The sequence below is a fragment of the Artemia franciscana genome, chromosome 16 (assembly GCF_032884065.1).
Source record: "Artemia franciscana chromosome 16, ASM3288406v1, whole genome shotgun sequence".
Lineage (NCBI taxonomy): Eukaryota > Metazoa > Arthropoda > Branchiopoda > Anostraca > Artemiidae > Artemia > Artemia franciscana.
The window spans coordinates 3,663,592-3,685,208 of record NC_088878.1 but is presented as its reverse complement, the minus strand read 5'-3'; the positions used below and the strand labels follow the sequence as shown (position 1 = coordinate 3,685,208).

The window sequence follows — 21,617 nt, the reverse complement described above, 5'->3', positions numbered from 1 at the left end:
GTTCAAACTATGTTCAAGCTTTACTATCTGATTCCTCTCTTTTGAAGCTTAGTCGAACATTTGTTTTTATTACTTTATACAAACAAAGTGTCACATTGACTTCCATCCAATTGTCTACTAGCTAAGACAAATCAAAAAGAAGAGGGCAAAACAAAAAAATTAAGACAGGCTTCAATCGAAAAAACGAGACTGCTATTCAGCAAAATAACAAACATTGGCCTTCCAAAACACACTTACGACAGCATTCCCTTGACTTACTTTCACTTTCTTTACATAGGTCTTCTGTTGGGCAGTGCTTAGCATAAAAAGTAAATTCTGCCTCCTCCGTCCACTTCGGTCCTTGCGAGCGTTTATGCTTCACTTGGTTTAATGTTGTCCATCACCAAGAAAGCGGACAGGCTGTCGGACCATTGTTTATTCGGTTGACCACAAAGTGGCTTCCAACCGGCTTTTATATGGTTAAAGTAAAAGATTGTCTTTACTGGCAAATGCAGGGTTATTCGAAATAGGTGTCTAAACTATCGCAAGGTACGATCGGCTGCTTAAGTAGAAAACAAATACTGCTTTCGCTTACCTATCACCAATTGTGGATAATGCAGATAATATAATTGCCCAGCCCATCATATTCTAACATAAGGTTCTCTTATATTTCGTAAATTGTAGAAAATGCAGTAATACAATTTACAAGTTTAACCAAGCCAAGACTATCTGCATTAAAAATTATGTCGGTCATATTTTTCATCAAGCTTAAAACAAGTCAGATAATTAGTAAATTAATTACTAAATGATATTCTAGTTGATGTCATTAAAATATTAGTTCAAGTTCTTACAGGAGTAGAATCGATTCAGTTTGATATTAACTGCATGAAGATTTTTATTTAATCTAAGGTCGATTTAGGGCAATTGTAACAATTAACAAGAACAACAGAATGTGTCTTATAAGAACGTTCTTTTCATATTGACAGTATGTTGACGTCCTATAATATTTTCCAAGAGAGCTATCAGCAACACCATGATAATAATTTCAATGTGTTAGATATATTGCTGATGTGCGTATATAGATGACCATATGAAAATAACCTTTCGGAAGCTGATCCACTTACAGGATATCTGTTTAGCATATACAAATAGATTGGCGTCAATTCACAGAGATTTAGGAAAAGGAGGATATGTTTTTCTTTTAATCTGGGGCTAGAAATCTTTTAAACAAAGTAGAAATAAGCTATTTTTAAATAAACACACCAAACAAAAACAAAATAGAAATAAGCCATTTTTAAAGAAACACACCAAACAAAGGTATTTTTCGAAATTTAGAGGGAGTATAATTTCTTTGAAAGTAAATACGCTTCTCCTTACCCCCTTACTAATTGAAGCATCAACATATTTTCTATGGCCAGAAATTTCTCGGAACTAGAGATGTAAGGATTATTTATCTATTTTTGAAGTCAATTGAAATTGGCTTTAGTTCTGAGCTAGATTGAGATGCACCATTTACCAACCGCAACTGTGACCGTAGAAACTTTTTGATGATTATGAGGTTGTGTCTCAAGTTTAAATTGTAAGCAAAACATGGGTACAAAACCCTGTTATTGAAAATAATGAAAAATTAAGTGAATGATCAGTATCTTGGAAGATTAGTTCAGGTACTGCATACAACTAAAGTTTGGGTCTAGGAAGGTGTTTGCAATTTTCCACCTCTCTCTAGGTCACTTTTTACTTCTCCCTGGGCCTTTAAAAGAGATTCATAAAAGAGATTCATCTTAATAGGCTAGCTGATAAACGTTAAAGAGAGTGGCAAATTGAAAGGAATTTGTAAAAGAGTCGGTAAAAATCTAGTTAATTGACTTCTTGCTATCTCGGAAAGGGTTTAGGTTAGGAAAATGAAACTCTCAGGGATGAATCTACAGACTAAAGTATGTCCTGGGAAGGTATTTTGAAGCAACTACCTCCACTCCTTCTCCCTCTAGAGGGCCCTGACCTTTAAAAATATGTGTGTTATAAAAGTGAAACCTTGCAAAATAGATCTTCTGCTTAATTGAAGTACAACAAAATTGTTTTCAGCTTCATAACTTTGCTCAACTCCATTTTATAAGGTTTCAAAGATATGCAAATGTATTTCCTAAATTTTGAAGAAAAACCATTGATATGGCTCAAAATTCTACTTAAATAAAGGCAGAGAAAAAGCAACTAGTAACTGACAATTAAGGTAAAATGTTGTTTTGTCAAAATTTCAATAGGTATAGACCTGTCATGTAGGCAAATTTCAGGGCCCTCTAGAGGGAGAAGGAATGGAGGTAGGTACCGTAAAATACCTTCCCAGGACATACTTTAGCCTGTAGACCCATCCCTGGAAGTTTCATTATCCTAACCTAAACTCTTTCTGAGATAGAAAGAAGTCAATTGACTAGAATTTTACCAAAGAGTCTTATTGCTAGGCTATCCCAAGTATCATAGATAAAATTCTTGACAAGCTATTTTTTGCTATCTTGGAAAGAGGCTAGGTTAGGAAAAATGCAACTTTTAGTAATGAATCAGGGCCAAAAACATACTATTGGAAGGTACTGACAAGCTACTAGGCTATGCTAACCTCTTTTTTAGTTTTTTTAGGCTATTTCAAAATATCTTCCTGTGACATATGTTAGTCTTTTGACACATCCCTGAAAGTTTCACTTTCCTAACCTTACCCCTTTCCAAGAAAGTAAAATGTAGCTATACTAGAATTTTACCAATTCAAGACAAGCTAATTTTTGATATCTTGGAAAGTGTTTAAATTAGGAACTGAAACCAGGGCCAGGAACATAGGATTCTGAGAAAGTATTGCCTGGCTACTATGTTAACCCTGGTCTGGTTTTTAAGTCTTAGAAATTTGTCTACTTGACTAGTCCATACCTATTGGAAGTTGGACAAGACAACATTATACCTTAATTTTCAATTTTGTATTCTCTGGTTTTAGTTTTGAAATTACAATTACTGTTATTTGAGTAGAATTCTAAGCCATATCAGAGAGTTTTCACTAAATTTTGGAAATGCATTTCCAGATTTTTGAAACCTCATAAATTAGGACTGAGCAATATCACGAATCTAAAAACACACTTTTACTATAAAAAATATGTCTAGCAAGATAAGGTGCTGATGAGCCTCCTGTGGAACATTTTGCTGGTGATGTAATATGACTGTGGTTTGGCATCCCAGGTTAGCCTGCACTCTGCATTGGCTGGGTCAAGGACAACTCCTTTCTTGAATACATCTATGGTTTGGGAGTGGATGGTGGCTTTAGAGATGCTGTTCCATTGAGGGATGGCACATACAGAGAAGAACTGCCAGCACTCACATTAATGACAATGGTGGACTTGAAGCTCCTTTGTATAATGTATTGTTGCAAGCCTACTTGCAAAGAGATGAGGAGAAAATTTGACTTGAGAGGCTGTTTTCATGCAGCTTGCAAGTAGCAAATTGTGTCTCCTCTCTTCCTTAGATAGACTAGGGTAGGGAGTTTGAGGGACACAAGTTTTTCCTTATACAGCTTGTCTTGCAAAGCTGGTATGTGCTTCTTTGCTTGTCTTTGGACACTCTTGGTGCTTTATCATCCATTTTATAATAGGGAGATGCCATGGTCATTCCAAATTCCAGGTTTGGATGTACAATAGCTTTATACAGCTTCTTGACCACACATGGCTTCCTGGTGATAAATATTTGTTTTTTGAGCCTTAAGGCCTGGTTTGCTTTAGTAACTTGAGCTTATGTGTGGCTGTGGAACCTGAGTTGATCATCAACAATAGCCCTAAGCTCCTTCTCCTCATTTACAGCTTCAAGTAGATTATCTCTAATATGGTAATGACTCTCATCCTACAGAAGTAAGACTGCAAATACAACAAAAGTAAGACTTATAGGGTGGTAATTACAGGTTTGGTCCTTTCTCCCTTTCTTGAAGATGGACTTGATGTTAGCCTGCTTCTAGTTACTAATATGGTAATGACTCTCATCCTACAGAAGTAAGACTGCAAATACAACAAAAGTAAGACTTATAGGGTGGTAATTACAGGTTTGGTCCTTTCTCCCTTTCTTGAAGATGGACTTGATGTTAGCCTGCTTCTAGTTACTTGGGAGCACTTTGGAAGTGAGTGACATCTCAAACACAGCTGCTACTGGCTCAGCAATTTGTTCATCTGCTTCTTTTAATAGTCTGGGTTTTAGGTTATCTAGCCCAGCAGCTTTATTTGCATCCAGTCTTTTAAGCCTTTTCAAAACATTCTCTGTACCTGTAGTTGTCATGTACATTGGTTATCTGCTCTGGTTAAATGGGTAGAGTGTTAGCTATGGGCTGAGTAGAGAAATTTTTACCAAGGCTAGAGTTGAACAAATCTGCTTTTTCTTAAGCCTCTGATGCCTTTGTTTCATCCTCTTTAATGAGCTCTGGGATATCATGTCTAAAGAGATTAGCTGCTGTTACATGGTGCAAGAATCCCTTTGGATTCTGCTTCATTAGTTGCAATTGCCTCCTTGTGGTTTTTTATGATCTTCTGAGTCAAATGTCATAACCTGTTTCTGCATTTCTTGAACATGTCATGCTGGTCTTTCACATCTGCACTTTATGAATTTGGCCATTGCTTTTTTTGTTTCTTCTAGTCCTTTTGACTTCTTTGGGTGGGAAGGGGAGTGGTTTTGGCATGGGTGACCAGTATACCTTAGTATCTTTGTTTACTGCAGCTAGGACTACTGTCTTAAATGCCTCCCAGATTTTTTCCATGTTACCACTGATAACAACACTGTCCTATTTTGCCTTTGACAAGTCCTGCTGTATCAGTTCATGATATGCAAAGGATTTTTTTTATTTTATTTTCCTTCTGAAAGTTCACCTGTAGCCTATCTCAGTCAAGATACAAATATGGTCACTGCTTCCTATTGCAGGGTGATAGTAAGTAGAAAGGATTTGTTCAGGGTCATTTTTTGCAAAAAAGTCTCATAAGGAGGGTTATCGCTGGTGTCTGGATTATGTTGGTTGGTCAATAATCTGTGTCAGTGAGGGATTAAGTAGTGACACAGGATGGGCTACTTCCAGTTGGAATCCTATACCTTCAACTCACTTAACATCAGACATATTAAAATCTTGAAACAAAAAAAAATTGTTGAATGCTCATGGGCATTCATCTTAGATATTAGATCAGATTCATCTTGGTGTAAAATGAATTGATCAGGGGTAGACAAACTGTGGTAAACAACACATTATAAATGATTCAGATCCAACATGGAATTTCAAACAGACATACCCAACCCAAATACTATCAGAATAAATAACATTTTATAAGCCACACTAGAATAAGCCAGATTTTCAACTCTCAGTCCAGTTCTATAATATATTGTTGCTTGTCTCCAATGGTCAGGGTTATACAAATTGTTACACAGACTGAATCCAGGGATTTTAATATGAGATTCTTCCAATTTTGACACTGAATTCTTAGGGGCAAATTTCACAAGCACAAATAACAACAATATTGAGATCAAAACACACAGCTTTTAGTTTATTAAATTTTGGAGCAAGAGTATCATAATTTGTGTAAAAAACATTTTTCTAGAGTTTTTTTATTTCTTTCGTTTTTTATTTTGAAAAAAAGTTTTTTTTTTATTTTGCACAAGGGGCACACCCAAACACTTCTAGCACAAAGCTAGGAATTACATTTGTCATATTGTATGGTGCTTGACCTTTCATCCAAAGCACACCCTTCCACTGCACACTTATCAGAGCCTTTTTTGGGCATTGAGGTCTTAGACTTTTTTTTGCAGCATTATGTGGCAAAACTGGATGCATGTGTACTAGAAACACAAAACTGGATTTCTTGTATTTTGGCAAAAATTTCTCAGGAAATGCTCACTTCTTTAGCAGTAACAATATTGATAGCCCAAAAAATAACTTCCTTGAAAATTCTCAAGGTAGATAGAAACTGTGGGAGGTGCAATGCTCAAATTACCTATCCCCAGCACAGCCTCTTGATTGTTTGATATTGCTCTCTTCTGCATAGACTTTCTCCAAAAATATGCTGGGGCTACCATAATCAACAAGTTGCTGTTGCTGTTCTATTCTGTTTTATTTTGCTGTTTTGAATTAAAATCATATAGTTGTAGGCATCAAGTCATGGCTAATTGTAGAAAAGCCAAGACAGATAATCCAATTGAGTGAGAGGCAATTCTGACATTAATCTGCCTTATTAGGATCCCCCTTATTGAATTAAAATGGAATAGTTGTGGGCATCAAGTCATGGCTAATTGTAGAAAAAGCCAAGAAAGATAGTCTAATTGAGTGACAGGCAATTCTGGCATTAAACTCCCTTATTAGGATTGTATTAAAATGATGTTAGTTCATTTGTTAATAGATAAGTCTGTATATTATCTGTCCATCCGTCAGTTCAGTGCCATTTAAAGAGAGGAGTGGAGATAAGTACTTCAAAATATCTCTCCAGGACATGCATCCCTGAAAGTTTCATTTTCTTAACCTAGCCTGTCTCTAAGAAAAAAAAAGTTACTAGCCTAGAATATTACAAAATTGTTACTCTGTGTATACTTGGAAATATTGAGTTTACCCTGAGTGGTATTGCTGAATATTAGATACAAAAATACTGTTGAATGAATAAAAATGTGAATAATAATAGAACAAGCTTATAGATAGTCTTATTAATGTAAATATGCTGTGTTTAATGAATTAAGAGTTTTATTGTCTTTTGTGTTAATTTTTTTTTTCATAGAGATGAATTGCTAGAAATTCAAACAAGACCAAAAAATTAGCAATTTAAAAATGTCTTTTTTTTGTTGTAGCATGTCTCCTTCTGGATATTTGTATATTAAGGGTGGTGTGTGGGTGAAGTAAAATAAAGCGCTTTTGGGAATGATATAAGCACTGTAAGTATTTTAGAATGTTTTAAAGTTATTTTTGGAACTCTAATGTTTCTTTCAGAGGAGGACACAATGCACAAGTACCCAGAATTTTGTAGGACTTCCTTCAAACAATTCTCTCTCTTTAACCTTTACTGACTGACCTCAGGTATATATGTTATAGAATGTTATTTGCATGTAAAATAATGATTTTGAAGAAAACAACGTTTTTTTCCCTTGTGACTGTAACTGCATGTAGCTTGTGATGCTCTGTAGCTGTACATGAACTATCAATGTAATCTATCTTTGTCAGCTTAAGATGTTTTTTTGGTTCAGCCAATACAGTAAACACTAAACATGGAGCCGTTAGAATATCCTAAATTTGAATGGGGAGAAGAAACATGACCTGAGCAAAGATATGAGACCTTTAAAACAGTGATGAGAAAGACCACCAAAGAGATTATAATAACATTGATCACCAACCAAACCCTGTCAATAGTTGGAAAGCAAAGAAAAAAATGAGCAATCCTAAAGATTCTACAAAAGAGTTTTGCAGACAGGTTAAGTGCTCTGCTTGTCTAGACTGCTGCAAAACGTTGGAAGAGACTCCTTTGTTGTTAGAGAAAGCTGCACATACATGGCACCCAAAAGCTTTACCAGATTCTCAAAGAATTAACTGGTAAGAAAGCTGTAATGTCAAAGGTTGTCAAAGAGTAGGAAAAATTGTTAGCTGTCTGAAGGAGTATTGTCCTGATTGGTGGCCAGTATTCACCCCCCCCCCCCTGCAGAAATCACTCCCTGTGGTGTATATAGGAAAATAGAAAATGATGGAGTCTAATAGAAAAAAAAATTAATATGTAAAACAAAATCCAATGAAGAAGACTATCATAGGCAGTGCAATTACACCTAAGTAAATAACAATGTTGGCACAATATATTTTTTTTTTAGTTTTTTTTTCTGGTTTTAGACCAGGGCACATTGTATAGAACGAGCTGTCATAGAACTTCAAAAAGGGCTCATTCAATAGAAATTGGGAGGGCCAGTGCTCTTCTTAAGTACCAAAAGTGATTGGATTTCAAATAGCCGGCCCCAACACCCATCATTTCCCAAAATGTTTTTGATCAAAATTTTGAGATAGCCATTTTGTTTGGCATAGTTAAAAGGACCAAAATTATATCTTTGAGGATGACAACCCCCCCACAGCCCTCAGGGCAAGGGTTATAAGTTATGCCATTGGGACATATACGTTTTTATAAAAAGCATGGTTGTACAATAAAATAGGATACAAATTATTGGCTAAAATAGCTCAAAAGCTAGTATAAACATGTCAGAACAATTACAGTGATAAAATAGATGATGGGATAAACATAAAACAAAAAGTTAAATAAATTATTAAAATGGGGAATATAAGGGACAAAAGAGTTTTTGTACCTCATGGTCAACATTTGGGGACACAAGTCAAGATGGGTATTTGGAGCTCTACAAGCATTGATTCTTGCATTTGGAAGGATTGAGGGATTTTCTTGAAAAAAAGGGAGGGGGACATCAATGATAGTCAAAACTAAGGCACTTGTGATCCAAGTTCATGGTAAGGATTTGATTTCGTGATTCCAATGCACTGAGTTAAAGTCTAGCCAAACCATCATTGTATGTTTTATAGAACTTTGATTTTGATCTACCCAGGGTGCCAGACAGGAGAAGAATATTCAAGACACGGTCTTATATTGGAACAGTAAATTATTTTAATGTTCTGGTTGGATATGGAGAACCATTCGAGAAGGGAGAAAGATTCAAGGAGAAAATTACCAGATTTAAATAAGTTGGAAGTGTCGGACTTCCATTTAAGGTCATTATTCAACTTTACACCAAACAGTTTAACCGTATTTAAATTTGGTATTCAAAGGTCATTATTGATTGGATTTTTTTTTAAGGAGAATAGCATGAAACTGCTTTTGGGTGTGCTTAAGTTGAGTTAAACACTTTTGTCTGTAAAAACTTAAACAATAAGAATTTATTGGTTCTCAAAGCCAACTATGCTTTCAAAGGAGATAAACCTTCTTAAACTTTTTATGGCCATATTGTTTTTAGCTTAATTTTTGATAATTTCTCACCCACATTTTTTTTTTTTTAATTTGGTTTCACTACTGTCAAAAATTGCAGAAGTTCACATGAAAGTGTTTTCAACAAAAATGGTTTTGCACTTTTTTTCTAAGATTTTAACATATTTATGGTGTGTAATCTTTTTTTTTCCCTTAGCACTTCTGAACAAAAAAAAAACAACTCAAATAAAATAAAATTTTCAAATTTGGAAACCCTAATTTTCTGCGTGGGGGGAGGGGAGTAGTTTCCGCGAGGATTATTTTTTTAGTGGGGAGTATTTTCCTGGGGGTAAATGCCTAGAACCAACCAGACCATCCTTTTTTATGGATGAAAAACTTAAACAAGTTTTTCATAAACTTGTATGCTTATGAAAAACTTTCATAAACAGGTATGTCACAGACATACCTGTCTGTGACATATCCACAGGATAGAATTGTTTGACCACATAGTAAATGTAGATATATAATGAATATACAACATCAAAGAAATGTTATCCTCAAAAAGTGTCAATTGAAATGGTTGGGCCATGTTTATGGAAGCTGCTAGAGTACCTGCATTGTTGAATTCTTGTGGCTGAGCCCCTTAGCTCATGGAAGAGAGACCAAGGAGGATAGCAAGAAAACTGGTAGAGTCTGGCCAAATCAGATCTTGAAGTTATCAGGGGCTCAGAAGGTTTCAACACAGATGGACAGCCCAATAACTATCATTTGTAAAGCACTGGCAGCAGATTGCACTACATGGACCAAACAAGTCCCAAGGATCCTCACTGCCAGGCAAGTGGAAGTATCTCATTCTTGCTGCAAGTACAAGTAAGTAAGAACCATGACAATTTCATCCCCCCTCAACTAATGAGACTAAATATAGCTCAGAGACTATGTACAGAAACCTTTATGACGTTTTTTTCAGTTTGGCATTATTTTGTATTATGAACCAACCATTGATGAGAAATAAGTGCAAAATAATATAAACCACTGGAATTAGCAAAGGTTTTGTAAATAGCCTATGGCTATATTTAGCCTCTTGGAGGGAAGGCTAAAATGCAATTGTGGTGATAACAACCATCATGTTTGGAAAGTGTTGAATAAGATGGTGGATTGGCACTACTGTAATTTGTAATTATAGTTTTAGTTCTGAAGGGACCATGCTCAACAGTTTGTCCAAGGATGGATATAGCCATAGACTGCATGCAAGTTTACTGATTTTTGTAGGTTTGCATTGTTTTTGTGCTTGTTTCTCATCAATAGCTGATTCATAATGACAAATAAAGCTAAATTAGAAAATTCCAACAAAATCAGCAAACTTTTATATAATCCTGTAGTTAAGTTCTTATATCTATATTTTCTTTGTTAGGTGCGTACAGAGCTGTATCCAGGATTTTTTTGGGGAGGGGGGGGGGGCTAAAAAGGCTTTTTTCGGATTAGGATGGGTTTACAAAAGAAACATCAAAAAACATGTACACATTTGTTGGACGACCCCCCTCCCTGGATACAGCCTATGGTGAGTATAGAGTAAAATTAACGTAGAGAATATAGTATTGAACTTAATAGTCCCTAATAGTGGTTCTGATTTCTATTTCATGGTCCGTCAGCCAGGAATTACCATGGAAGTTTGGGGCAAGCCATCCTGTGGTTTCACATATCCTTCCTGTTTCCCTGCCTTAGATTTTTCCAGGTACCCATTTACATCGGTGTTGATTCTGGCTGAGCTTGCAGAGTCATGCAAACCAAATAATCAGCAACACCAGGACTTTTACCCCTCTCTTCGTGGACAAAAGCTTTCAAGTCTAACAGGCTAATCAGTTGGCTAGGATGGCTAGTTCAGTAAATTTATCTGTAACACAGAAATCAAATTGCAACAAAGGAAGGAAAATGCCATGTGATTTCCATGAATACTCTTTTCAAATATCAGAATCATAACCATTGCATAGATAACTTCGAAGACCACACTGCCTTTCCATGACAAAAGTAAAACAGTTCAAAATAGGGATGAAACCTTTTTATTGACAGTGAACAGATATAAAATTTGACTGGATATTTCGAACACTGTGTTCGAAATATCCAGTTAAATTTTATATCTGTTCACTGTCAACAAAAAGGTTTCGTCCTTATTTTGAACTGTTTTACTTTCATAACCATTGCAAATGTACCCCTCCCATGATCTATTGATATAACCCTTTGCTATATCAGTGTATACTCTTGCTAGGTTATCCTGCAGGGGGCAACCATGATACAATTTTATTGATTTCATTTAGAAATTGGTGTTATGAATCAACCATTGGTAAGGAATAATTACAAAAATAATGTAAACCGACAAAACTGTTGTATATAGCCAAAGACTATGTACAGCCATCAAAGGGTTTGGGGAGGGGGCTGGGATACAGTTTAGTGATTGTTATTGAAATTGTCAAGCGTGGGTATATTTTGAAATTGTCAAGCGTGGGTATAGTTATACATGGGTATATTTAAAGGGAACGTTATGTTATGCAAGAGCAAACAGTTGTATAGTCCCATGCACAGTAGCAGTGTAGGAGTTCAAAATTTACGTGCTATATTTCTAGAAATTTTGGAGCACCTTAAATGACCTTATGACCTTAAAAATGACTCAATATGACCTTATGACCTCAATATGACCTTATGACATAATGACCTTAAAAAACAACTTTGTGTATGCATAGTTGATATTTCAAAAGCATTCAACAGTATGTTGCATAACCATACTTTTCTATCATTGGTATAAAGTGGATCGAACCCATTCATAAGCTAGGCCTTAACTGGTTTGTATGATGATTTGTCGACGAGAATTTTTCGAGAAGAACTTTCAGACCAAATTTCTTTCCATGTGGAATTAAACAAGGGTCAGCTATTTACCCGATCGTGTGTAACAACAGAATTCCTTTTCACCTTCTGTCACAGTCTCAAAAATCCAATTCGTTGAAGTTAGATATGTATTATGCTGAAATAGTTCATGCTATGAAAGATGTGTCAGGGTTCCTGTTATTAGAGTGCGTAGAAATACACAAAAAAGGGACGGTCTGTTATACCAAGATTGGGTGAAGCAAGACAGAAACATTGGCTGTAGTATCACATTTGGGATCAATGTGACCAAGCATGAAATGGCCCTCTATATCAACTAAGATTAGGAATAATCTAAACATACTTTATAATGAGGTTAATAGGTTCACCTTTCAAGAAGCAAGTTTTGAGAATCTACATTTTGAAGATACAATGTTATGCAAAAAGTAAAGGGTTTTATAATCTTCTATAAATTGATAAGCTTTGGGGCTTTGCATAGAAAAGTTGGTTTAGTTCATAGCTGTAAATTGAATTAACTTTTGACAGATTCAAGTTTAGATTCACAAGATACTGAAGGTACGAGCTTATATGATTTAAAAATTAAAGGCCAATGGTAATCTCAGACTCCACCAATCAATACAGTTGGATATCTACCAACTTGAACTTAAAAGAACAAAGTTTTTCTAAGGGAAGTGTAGAGTCAAGTTGAAACTTAAAACGAGCAAAAATTATTGATACCCAGCCTATACAACTTGTATCAAAACATCTAGTACGAATGAAGCAACTAATGATATTTCTCGACGTTCGTATTATATAGAAAATTAGCGCTTTACAGATAACAACATAGTTTTTTTTCAATAAAATAAACCAATTAAGGACACTTTTTGCAGAATAAAAATAAATAATTTTTTGTTGCTTAGTTCTTTTTCTTTCATTTGGTATCACTTCTGCACAATAAGCTTAGTCCAACGATTGGCTCTCATTTTGGTTCTGAAAAAGACTTTTTATGGTTATTAAACAGTACGTGGTAACGAACTGTAGTAATGAGCGACCCGGCTCAATAGTAACTGAAACTCTAAAAAATGAAATTTTTTACTTGAACTTACCCATCAAAAGTTACGGAAAAAGGGGGTAACACCCTCTAAAAGTCAAAGAATCTTAATGAAAATCACACCATCAGATTCAGCGTATCAGAGAACCCTACTGTAGAAGTCTCAAGCTCTATCTACAAAAATGTAGAATTTTGTATTTTTTCAAACAAAAATGTGGAACTTAGTATTTTTTGCCAGAAGACCGCGTCTTTATTAATTTTTTTTCTCAGGGGTGATCGTATTGAACCAGTGGTCCTAGAATGTCGCGAGGGGGCTCATTCTAATGGAAATTAAAAATTCTAGTGCCCTTTTTAAGTGAACCCCCAAGAAATGAAGGGAACCTTGGCCCCCTCACACGCTCATTTTTCCCAAGTTCAGATCAAAATTTTGAGATAACCATTTTGTTCAGCATAGTCAAAAAACCTAATAACTATGTCTTTCGGGACCACTTAATCCCCCACAGTCCTCGGGGGAGGGGCTGCAAGTTACAAACTTTGACCATTGTTTACATATAGTAATGGTTATTGGGACGTGTACAGATGTTTTCAGGGGGAGTTTTTCTCGTTAAAAGGGGTCGAGGGGAGGGGATCACGTGGGAGGATCTTTCCACGGAGGAATTTATCATGATGGAAGAAAATTTCCATGAAGGGGCCGCAGAATGCTCTAGCATTATTAAAAAAAAAACAATGAGAAAAAAAGTTTTTTTCAGGTGGACATAAGGACCAGCATTAGAACCTAAGACGAACAGAAATTATTACGTATATAAGGGGGTTTTTCTCCTTCACAATACCTCACTCTTTACGCTGAAGTACTTTTTAGTAATTTCAACTATTTATGATTCAGGGGTCATTCTTAAAAAATTGGGACCAAATTGAAGCTTTATTGTAAAAAGCAACATACGTAATAAAAATACACAAATATAGAATTTCGTTACGCAAGTTAATTCGTAAGTTACATATATTTATTACTAGTAAAAACGTTCGTAAAAAAATAAAAAGTTCTAGTTGCCTTTTTAAGTAACCAAGAATTAGAGTGCGACTAGGCCTCCTCCTCCACCCCCCTTTTTATTAAAATCCTCCGATCAAAACTGTGAGAAAACCCTTTAGCCAAAAAAAAAAATATATGCAAATTTCTTTTTAATTATTCATCTGCGGTGAGCCAATATCAAAACATGCATTAATTAAATAAACGTTCATAAATTAAATTAAAAAAACAAGTTTTTTAACTGCAAGTAAGGAGCGACATTAAAGCTTAAAACGAGCAGAAATTATTCCTTATATGAAAGGGGTTGTCACCTCCTCAACGCCTCGCTCTTACGCTAAAATTTTTTATTGTTTTAAAAGTAGAGTCAAACAGTTCGTGGTAACGAACTGTAGTAAGGAGCGACCCGGCTCAATAGTAACCAAAACTCTAAAAAATGGAATTTTGATACCAATAGCTATATCAAAAGAATCGCATTTTAATGCTGGTTTTAAATATATAAGTTTCATCAAGTTTAGTCTTACCCATCAAAAGTTACGAGCCTGAGAAAATTTGCGTTATTTTAGAAAATAGGGGGAAACACCCCCTAAAAGTCATAGAATCTTAACGAAAATCACACCATCAGATTCAGCGTATCAGAGAGCCCTATTGTAGAAGTTTCGAGCTCCTATCTACAAAAATGTGGAATTTTGCATTTTTTGCCAGAAGGCAGATCACGGATGCGTGTTTATTTGTTTTTTTTTTTTTTTTTTCCCAGGGGTGATCGTATCGACCCAGTTGTCCTAGAATGTTGCAAGAGGGCTCATTCTAACGGAAATGAAAAGTTCTAGTGCCCTTTTTAAGTGACCAAAAAATTGGAGGGCACCTAGGCCCCCTCCCACGCTAATTATTTTCCCAAAATCAACGAATCAAAATTCTGAGATAGCCATTTTATTCAGCGTAGTCGAAAAACCTTATAACTATGTCTTTGGGGACGACTTACTCCCCCACAGTCCCCATGGGAGGGGCAACAAGTTACAAATTTTGACCTGTGCTTACATATAGTAATGGTAATTGGGAAGTATACAGGCGTTTTCAGGAGGATTTTTTTGGTTGGGGGGAGGGGTTGAGAAGAGGGGGATATGCTGGGGGAACTTTCCATCGATAATTTGTCATGGGAGAAGAAAACTTCCATGAAGGGAGAGCAGGATTTACTAGCATTATTTAAAAAAAAATTAAAAAATAAATGTGAAAAAGCTTTTTCAGCTGGAAGTAAGGAACAGCAATAAAACTTAAAACAAACAGAAATTATTACCCATATAAGGGGCTCACCTCCTTATGATACATAGCTCTTTACGCTAAAGTATTTTTAGTAATTTCAACTATTTATTCTACGGCTTTTGTGATTCAGGGGTCATTCTTAATGAATTGGGATAAAATTTAAGCTTTAGTGTAAAGAGCGAGGTACTGACGATGGGGCGAATCCCCTCATATATGCAATAAAAACATGAGAATACAAAAGTTCTTTACGTAAGCTAATTTATAAGTTACGTAAATCTTTTACCAATAAAAAGATTCGTAAAAAATTAAAAGTTCTAGTTGCCTTTTTAATTAACCAAAAAATCGGAGGGCAACTAGGCTTCGCCCCCGCTCTTTTTTTCTCAAAATCATTCGATCAAAATTATGAGAAAGCCATTTAGCCCCCCATTTAGCCAGCCAAAACGAAATGCAAATTTCGTTTTGATTATTCCTCTGCGGAGAGCCAAAATCAAAACATGCATTGATTCAAAAACGTTCAGAAATTAAATAAAAAAAAACGAGTTTTCTTAACTGAAAGTAAGGAGCGACATTAAAACTTAAAACGCACAGAAATTACTTCGTATATGAAAGAGGCTGCTTCCTCATCAACGCCCCGCTCTTTACGCTAAAGTTTTTTACTGTTTTAAAAAGAAGAATTGAGAGAAAGAGTCAAACTTTAGCGTAAAGAGCGGGGCGTTGATGAGGAAGCAGCCTCTTTCATATACGAAGTAATTTCTGTGCGTTTTAAGTTTTAATGTCGCTCCTTACTTTCAGTTAAGAAAACTCGTTTTTTTTTATTTAATTGTGAGAAAGAGTCAAACTGAAATGTTTCTGAAATGTATCATAACTTTAGAAAACAACTTTTTGTGTTTGGAGTTGATATTTCAAAAGCGTTTAATAGTATGCAGCATAACCACACTATTTTTTTTTCATTGTTGAATATTAGAGTGAACCCATTTATAAACCAGTGTTTGACAGGTTGGTATTTTTTCGGTGGGGTGACTTTAAGACCGAATTTCCTTATGTTGTGAAGTAAAAGAAGGGTAAGTTCGTAGCCCATCATATTTAGTAACGCAATAAGGACATCCATCTGGTACCTACCCCCTATATGTGATTGACGGTATCGACGTTGGCTACTTTTTGTATGCTGATGCAATTTTTGAACAATTTAATATCAATGCAAATTAATATATTACATTAATATTCATATTTAATATATTACATAAATACATTCTAAGCACACAGAAATTGCACACAGGCGAAATCTATTGCAAGGCAAAAAATACTTGTTCAATCTAATTGGTGAATTCTCTTTCATTGATTACTGGCTGTTTTTTTTTTTTTTATTCAGTATCTTTTCTCCTCTTGTGAAGTTCACTTCGAAAGGTTAGATTTTTTTTAGCCCTGAGGACGACTTGTCGGAGGTCCTTCTCGAAATATTTGCTTGTTTTTCGTCTTCATATTTTGCTACTGGCTGACAAAGTTCTTGTTTTCTCGCCTATTTGACTTTATTTTCCATTTATTATATCCTATCCTTTCTTGGTTTCATACGTCAATATATTACATTCACATCTACGGGAGATAGGATTAGAGATTTAACCTACTAAAACAGAATCAAACAGTTCGTGGTAACAAAATGTAGTAGTAAGGAGTGACCCGGCTCAATAGTAACCGACACTCTAAACAACGGAGTTTTGATACCAATAGTTATCTCAAAAGAATCACATTTTACTGCTGATATAAGTTTCATCAAGGTTAGTCTTACCCATCAAAAGTTACGAGCCTGAGAAAATTTGCCTTATTTTAGAAAATAGAAGGAAACACCACCTAAAAGTCATATAATCTTAATAAAAATCACACCATCAGATTCAGCGTATCAGAGAACCCTACTGTTAAAGTTTCAAGCTCCTATCTCCAAAAATGTTGAATTTTGTATTTTTTGCCAGAAGCCAGATCACGGATGCGTGTTTATTTTTTTTATTTTTTTTTTTTTCCAGGGATGATCGTATCGATCCAGTCGTCCTAGAATGTTGCAAGAGGGCTCATTCTAATGGAAATTAAAAGTTCTAGTGGCCTTTTTAAGTGACCAAAAAATTGGAGGGCACCTAGGCCCCCTCCAACGCACATTTTTTACCTGAAGTCACCGGACCAAAATTTTGAGATAGCCATTCTGTTCAACTTAGTCGGAAACCTAATGATTATGTCTGTGGGGGTTACTTGATCTCCCACAGTCCCCGAGGGAGGGGCCGTAAGTTACAAACTTTGACCATTGTTTACATATAGTAATGGTTATTATGAAGTGTACAGACGTTTTCAGGGGGACTTTTTTGCGTCGGGATGGGAGTGAGTTAGAGGAGGGGTTACTTGGGAGGATCTTTCCATGGAGAAATGTATCATGAGTGAAGAGAATTTCTATGAAGAGAGCGCAGGATTTTCTAGCATTATTTAAAAAAATGAGAAACTAAATAATTTTTTTTTCTCCTGGAAATAATGAGTAGCATTAAAACTTAAAACGAACATTAAATATTACGTTTATAAGGGGGTTCGTCTTCTCCACATTGCCTTGCTCTTTACGCTAAAGTACTTTTAGCAATTTCAACTATTTATTCTGTGGCCTTTGTGATTCAGGGGTTATTCTTAAAGACTTAGAATAAAGTTCAAGCTTTAGTGTAAAGAGTGAGGTATTGACGAGAGGGCAAACCCCCTCATATACGTAATAAAAATACACAAATAGAGAAGTTCGCTACGTAAGTTAATTCGTAAGGTACGTATGTTTATTACTAACAAAATCATAAGCTATATATCATAAGCTATTTATTTTATATTCACGAGTTATTATGAGTATCATGAACTACTTATTGTCGTCTGTTTCGTTAGGAGTGTAATTTTTTATTTTTCTGTTTTCTTTTCATTTATTTCCCAGGTTAACTCTGTGTGCATCCATGTATGTATAGAGGGCATAAATAAAATATTATTATTATCATTATCATTGATTAGAACAGCCACACAGTACCTACCCACATATGTGAAAGATGGCACCAATATTAGCCACTTGTTGAATGCTGATGATATTTTATTGTTTTTCGATAGTTTAGTATCAATGCAGAATGCAGTCAATATATTGCAATCAGATTTACAGGAGATAGGTTAGAGACTGAACCAACTAAAACAGAATTGCTACTGGCAAATAATAATAATGGTTTCCAGCATCATTCAATTGGGGTGGGATCACTGGAAATTTTTTATAATGAATCCATTAAGTTCATGGGGCTATCTATCGTTCCAACAGGTAAAGCTAAAGCTATACGTGAGTTGCTACTTTCGTCTTGCTACTTTAAAAGAAGTTAGAAAAATTATGACCTGTTAGTCAGAGTGAAAGGTCGTTTTGATACGCAAACACTCACTAAACTATAATTCAATGTTTGAGCCTTTTGGGTTTGATACACAAAATAAAAATGTGTTTGATACATAGAATGAAAAATATCATTCTATTTTTGAAGCTATTAAGTAAAAGTGATAGAAAGTTCATTGGCGCATATTTTTCTGGTTTTGTAAGCATTTTCTTGGAATCCCAATGTAGTCTAGAAATGAGTATATTATCTGAAAATATGGACTATTTGAAATATCTACAAAAATGGATGAGCAGTACGATTGATTTCTTAGACAATACAGAATAAAATAGAATATAAAATAGAATCGATTTTCCCTTAACTGTCTCATTTGATATATTAATGAGACATTTATCATCATCCTTTCCCTTAGAAGGCTATTTGTCGTTTTTTTTTTCATTAGTTTCTTGTACTCCTATATACATTGTTGTATGTAGAGGGCATAAATAAATTATTATTATTACTTTTAGAATAACAGAGTACCATAGTGCCTTCCCATAATTCAGGACAAACAACCATTTGTTATTGTAAAATGTTGTGCAAATAAATCAAATAAGTTTTATATTTATCCTTCTGGGGAGGGGGATTAAATTGGAGTAATATGTCTTTAGAGATGGGATAAATAAGTAATTATGTTGTTCTAAAGTAGTTTCCAGCAGTTTTTAGGGCTTCCTTTAATTCTTTTTTGCTGTTTGGTTCTGTTTAAGAAGATGAATTTACAAATAGTTAGAGGTGGTGAAAATGTTCTTCATAATGCATTTCTTGCATTCTAATTACCATCTCGGCTGCTTTTTTTTTAGGCTTTTCTAGAGCCTCTATATCCTATCACTTTTTGCCAAATTTTACCTTTTCTTGGTATATATTTTAGTTTATAATTATGATAAATGTTGAAAAGCTTACCTAAGCTATGTATGTCAGGTGATTGATTTTTTCAAAAGATAATTTCGACAGGACTTGTGCCTGTCATCATCAGGTTCACAGGTCCTGGTGATGATGATGAAAATTAACCTGAGGAATTTTTAGCCATGCAGGAGTTTTGATCTGTAACCAATTTAGCATTAGTATTTTATATTAAAAATCATTTTTATACTTAAGCATTAGTATTTTATATTCTAGTAAGACAAAATGGATCCAGAGCTAGTAAAACGCTCTTTGAATTACCATGGACAACAGATGACAAGAATATGGGGAGTCGAAAGAGGAAATAAACCCCTACAAGGATTTAATGTCAAAGATTTGGACTATCACGAGTACCAGAAACGTGCTAAAGAATTAGCGTAAGTTCCTGTGTCTTTCTTTATTCTTTTGATTGTGGGCTTTCGAGCTGGTGCTATTTAGCCCTCCACTTTGAAAACTAGATAAAAACCAGAGGGCAATTAGATTTAATTATGTAAGCAGTAAATTGTAAACATGTTATTCATTTCCAGGTTATCTCTCCAATTCAGTGAAAGATACTATTTTAACAGTAAGAATGTACTGTCAGAGGGGATATGTACTATTTAAAAAAAATGTTTAGGTAGCTGTAGCTTTTGTGCTGCATGTATGAATTTAAATGATGCAGCAGTCTTATCAACAGAAATTGTTCCTATATCAAAGAATTTGCACAATCTGTTTTAAAAATAAGTTATGTTTTGTGTTCAAAATTCACAAAGCACTGCTGTATCCAGGGATTGTAGGGGTCTGCCCCTCTCCCTCTTAATGTTTGTATGGCTCGTAAAAATGTTTGTATGACTCCAACATATTTTTGATGCAATTTAAAAGGTCTTTTAAATTTGATTTTTTTTTAAAACAAACTTGCTTCTACATTTTGAAAAAAATGTTTAATATTATAACCATCATTTTCAATTTTCAATGTTATTTATATTTTTTAGTGTCAGTATGCGACTATTATTATAATTACAGTACTGTATCATTTTATAGTAGGCTACTCTGGATATGCATTCTTTAATTGTAAACAGATGGTTTCAAAATTTGCAATACATGGTTAATTTATGTTCTTCATTTTAATACAAATGCTACAAACTACAGTATTAAACTACCAATTTTAGTTGGAAAGCCTTCCCGAAGGTAAATAAATTCATTACATGCTTCATTTGACCGAGAAACTGTTTTGTTACTACAATTTCAAGAAATTGTGCACTATACCACAATACATTATACAACCTTTACTGCTTCTCAGGGTACTGCAGTACATTCAACCCTCTTGCTCCCCTCCCCCAAAAAAGAGAAACTTTTTGACTCTTTTAAAGAAATTAGGGAGACATTCTTTGCTTTCACTTGTTGCATGCTGAAGCTGCATCCAGGTTAGTCCAGCACAAGATTTCACAGTTTCCAGCCACTGATGGTTCCAGTGGTGGCCATATTTTTGGGATTCTCAAAATGCCTGAAGATTGGACTTCCCTCTTGTGAACCAAGTCTTTTTTGGCCTTATATTCTCTTCTTCCATGCTGTTAGTGGTAGACATTTAAGACATTTTTTGCTTATATGGTCGTCTGGTCCACGCACTGTATGGCCAAACCATCTCAATCTCCTCTGCTTGGTAATATCAAAGGCAAGTGGGCGGTGCCCATATCTTCTATACGAGATTCTATCAGAGACTAATGCTTAGGATGTAGCACAGACATTTGGGATTGAATGTGTTCTCTTTGACAAGGCAGTTTCTCGTCAGGTGTTTCCAGTTTATTTTTTTTTTTTTATTCTATCCTATCCTAATTTATATGTTTGTCTTCTCTTCATTTAATATCTTCTTCAGATTTAAATTTTTTTTATCCTAATTTTATATCTATTCTCTTCATTTAAATTCTTTTTCAGTTATATGTTATATTTTCTTCTAAATCTCCTATCTGATAAATGTCCTTGTCTTATTCTAGCTTTTTTCTTTTTTTTTAGTGTATACGCTTGTTGTTTTCATTGTATGTGCTTTATAAAAGTGTTTTATTTTTTATTTTTTTGGCCCATTACAGGCAAAACTTCTTGGGCTTAGTAATTACTTTACATTTTATAAATTTTTTCTTTTAGTATTGATAAATTGATTGATTGAATGGCGCTTTGACTGCTTTTGGTGAGGATTTCTCACACCCATAGACGAGAACAGAGAGAACCATAGTTTCACATACTCGGAG

General features: G+C 34.8%; 1 protein-coding gene across 3 annotated transcripts in view; it reads left to right on the top strand.

Moving 5' to 3' along the window:
* The first annotated feature begins 1,528 nt into the window (after window positions 1–1,528).
* Window positions 1,529–21,617, top strand: part of LOC136036917 (tetratricopeptide repeat protein 14 homolog) — a 116,042-nt gene continuing 95,953 nt past the window's right edge. The window contains exons 1-3 of one of the 3 annotated variants that reach the window (XM_065719296.1): window positions 1,570–1,643; window positions 6,947–7,033; window positions 19,612–19,772. In XM_065719296.1, the coding sequence (XP_065575368.1) occupies window positions 19,621–19,772 (152 nt within the window). In that variant the 5' untranslated portion in view covers window positions 1,570–1,643; window positions 6,947–7,033; window positions 19,612–19,620. Of the gene's footprint in view, window positions 1,644–6,946; window positions 7,034–19,611; window positions 19,773–21,617 lie in introns of all 3 variants that reach the window. The other 2 variants (XM_065719295.1, XM_065719297.1) reach the window with 2 other exon arrangements.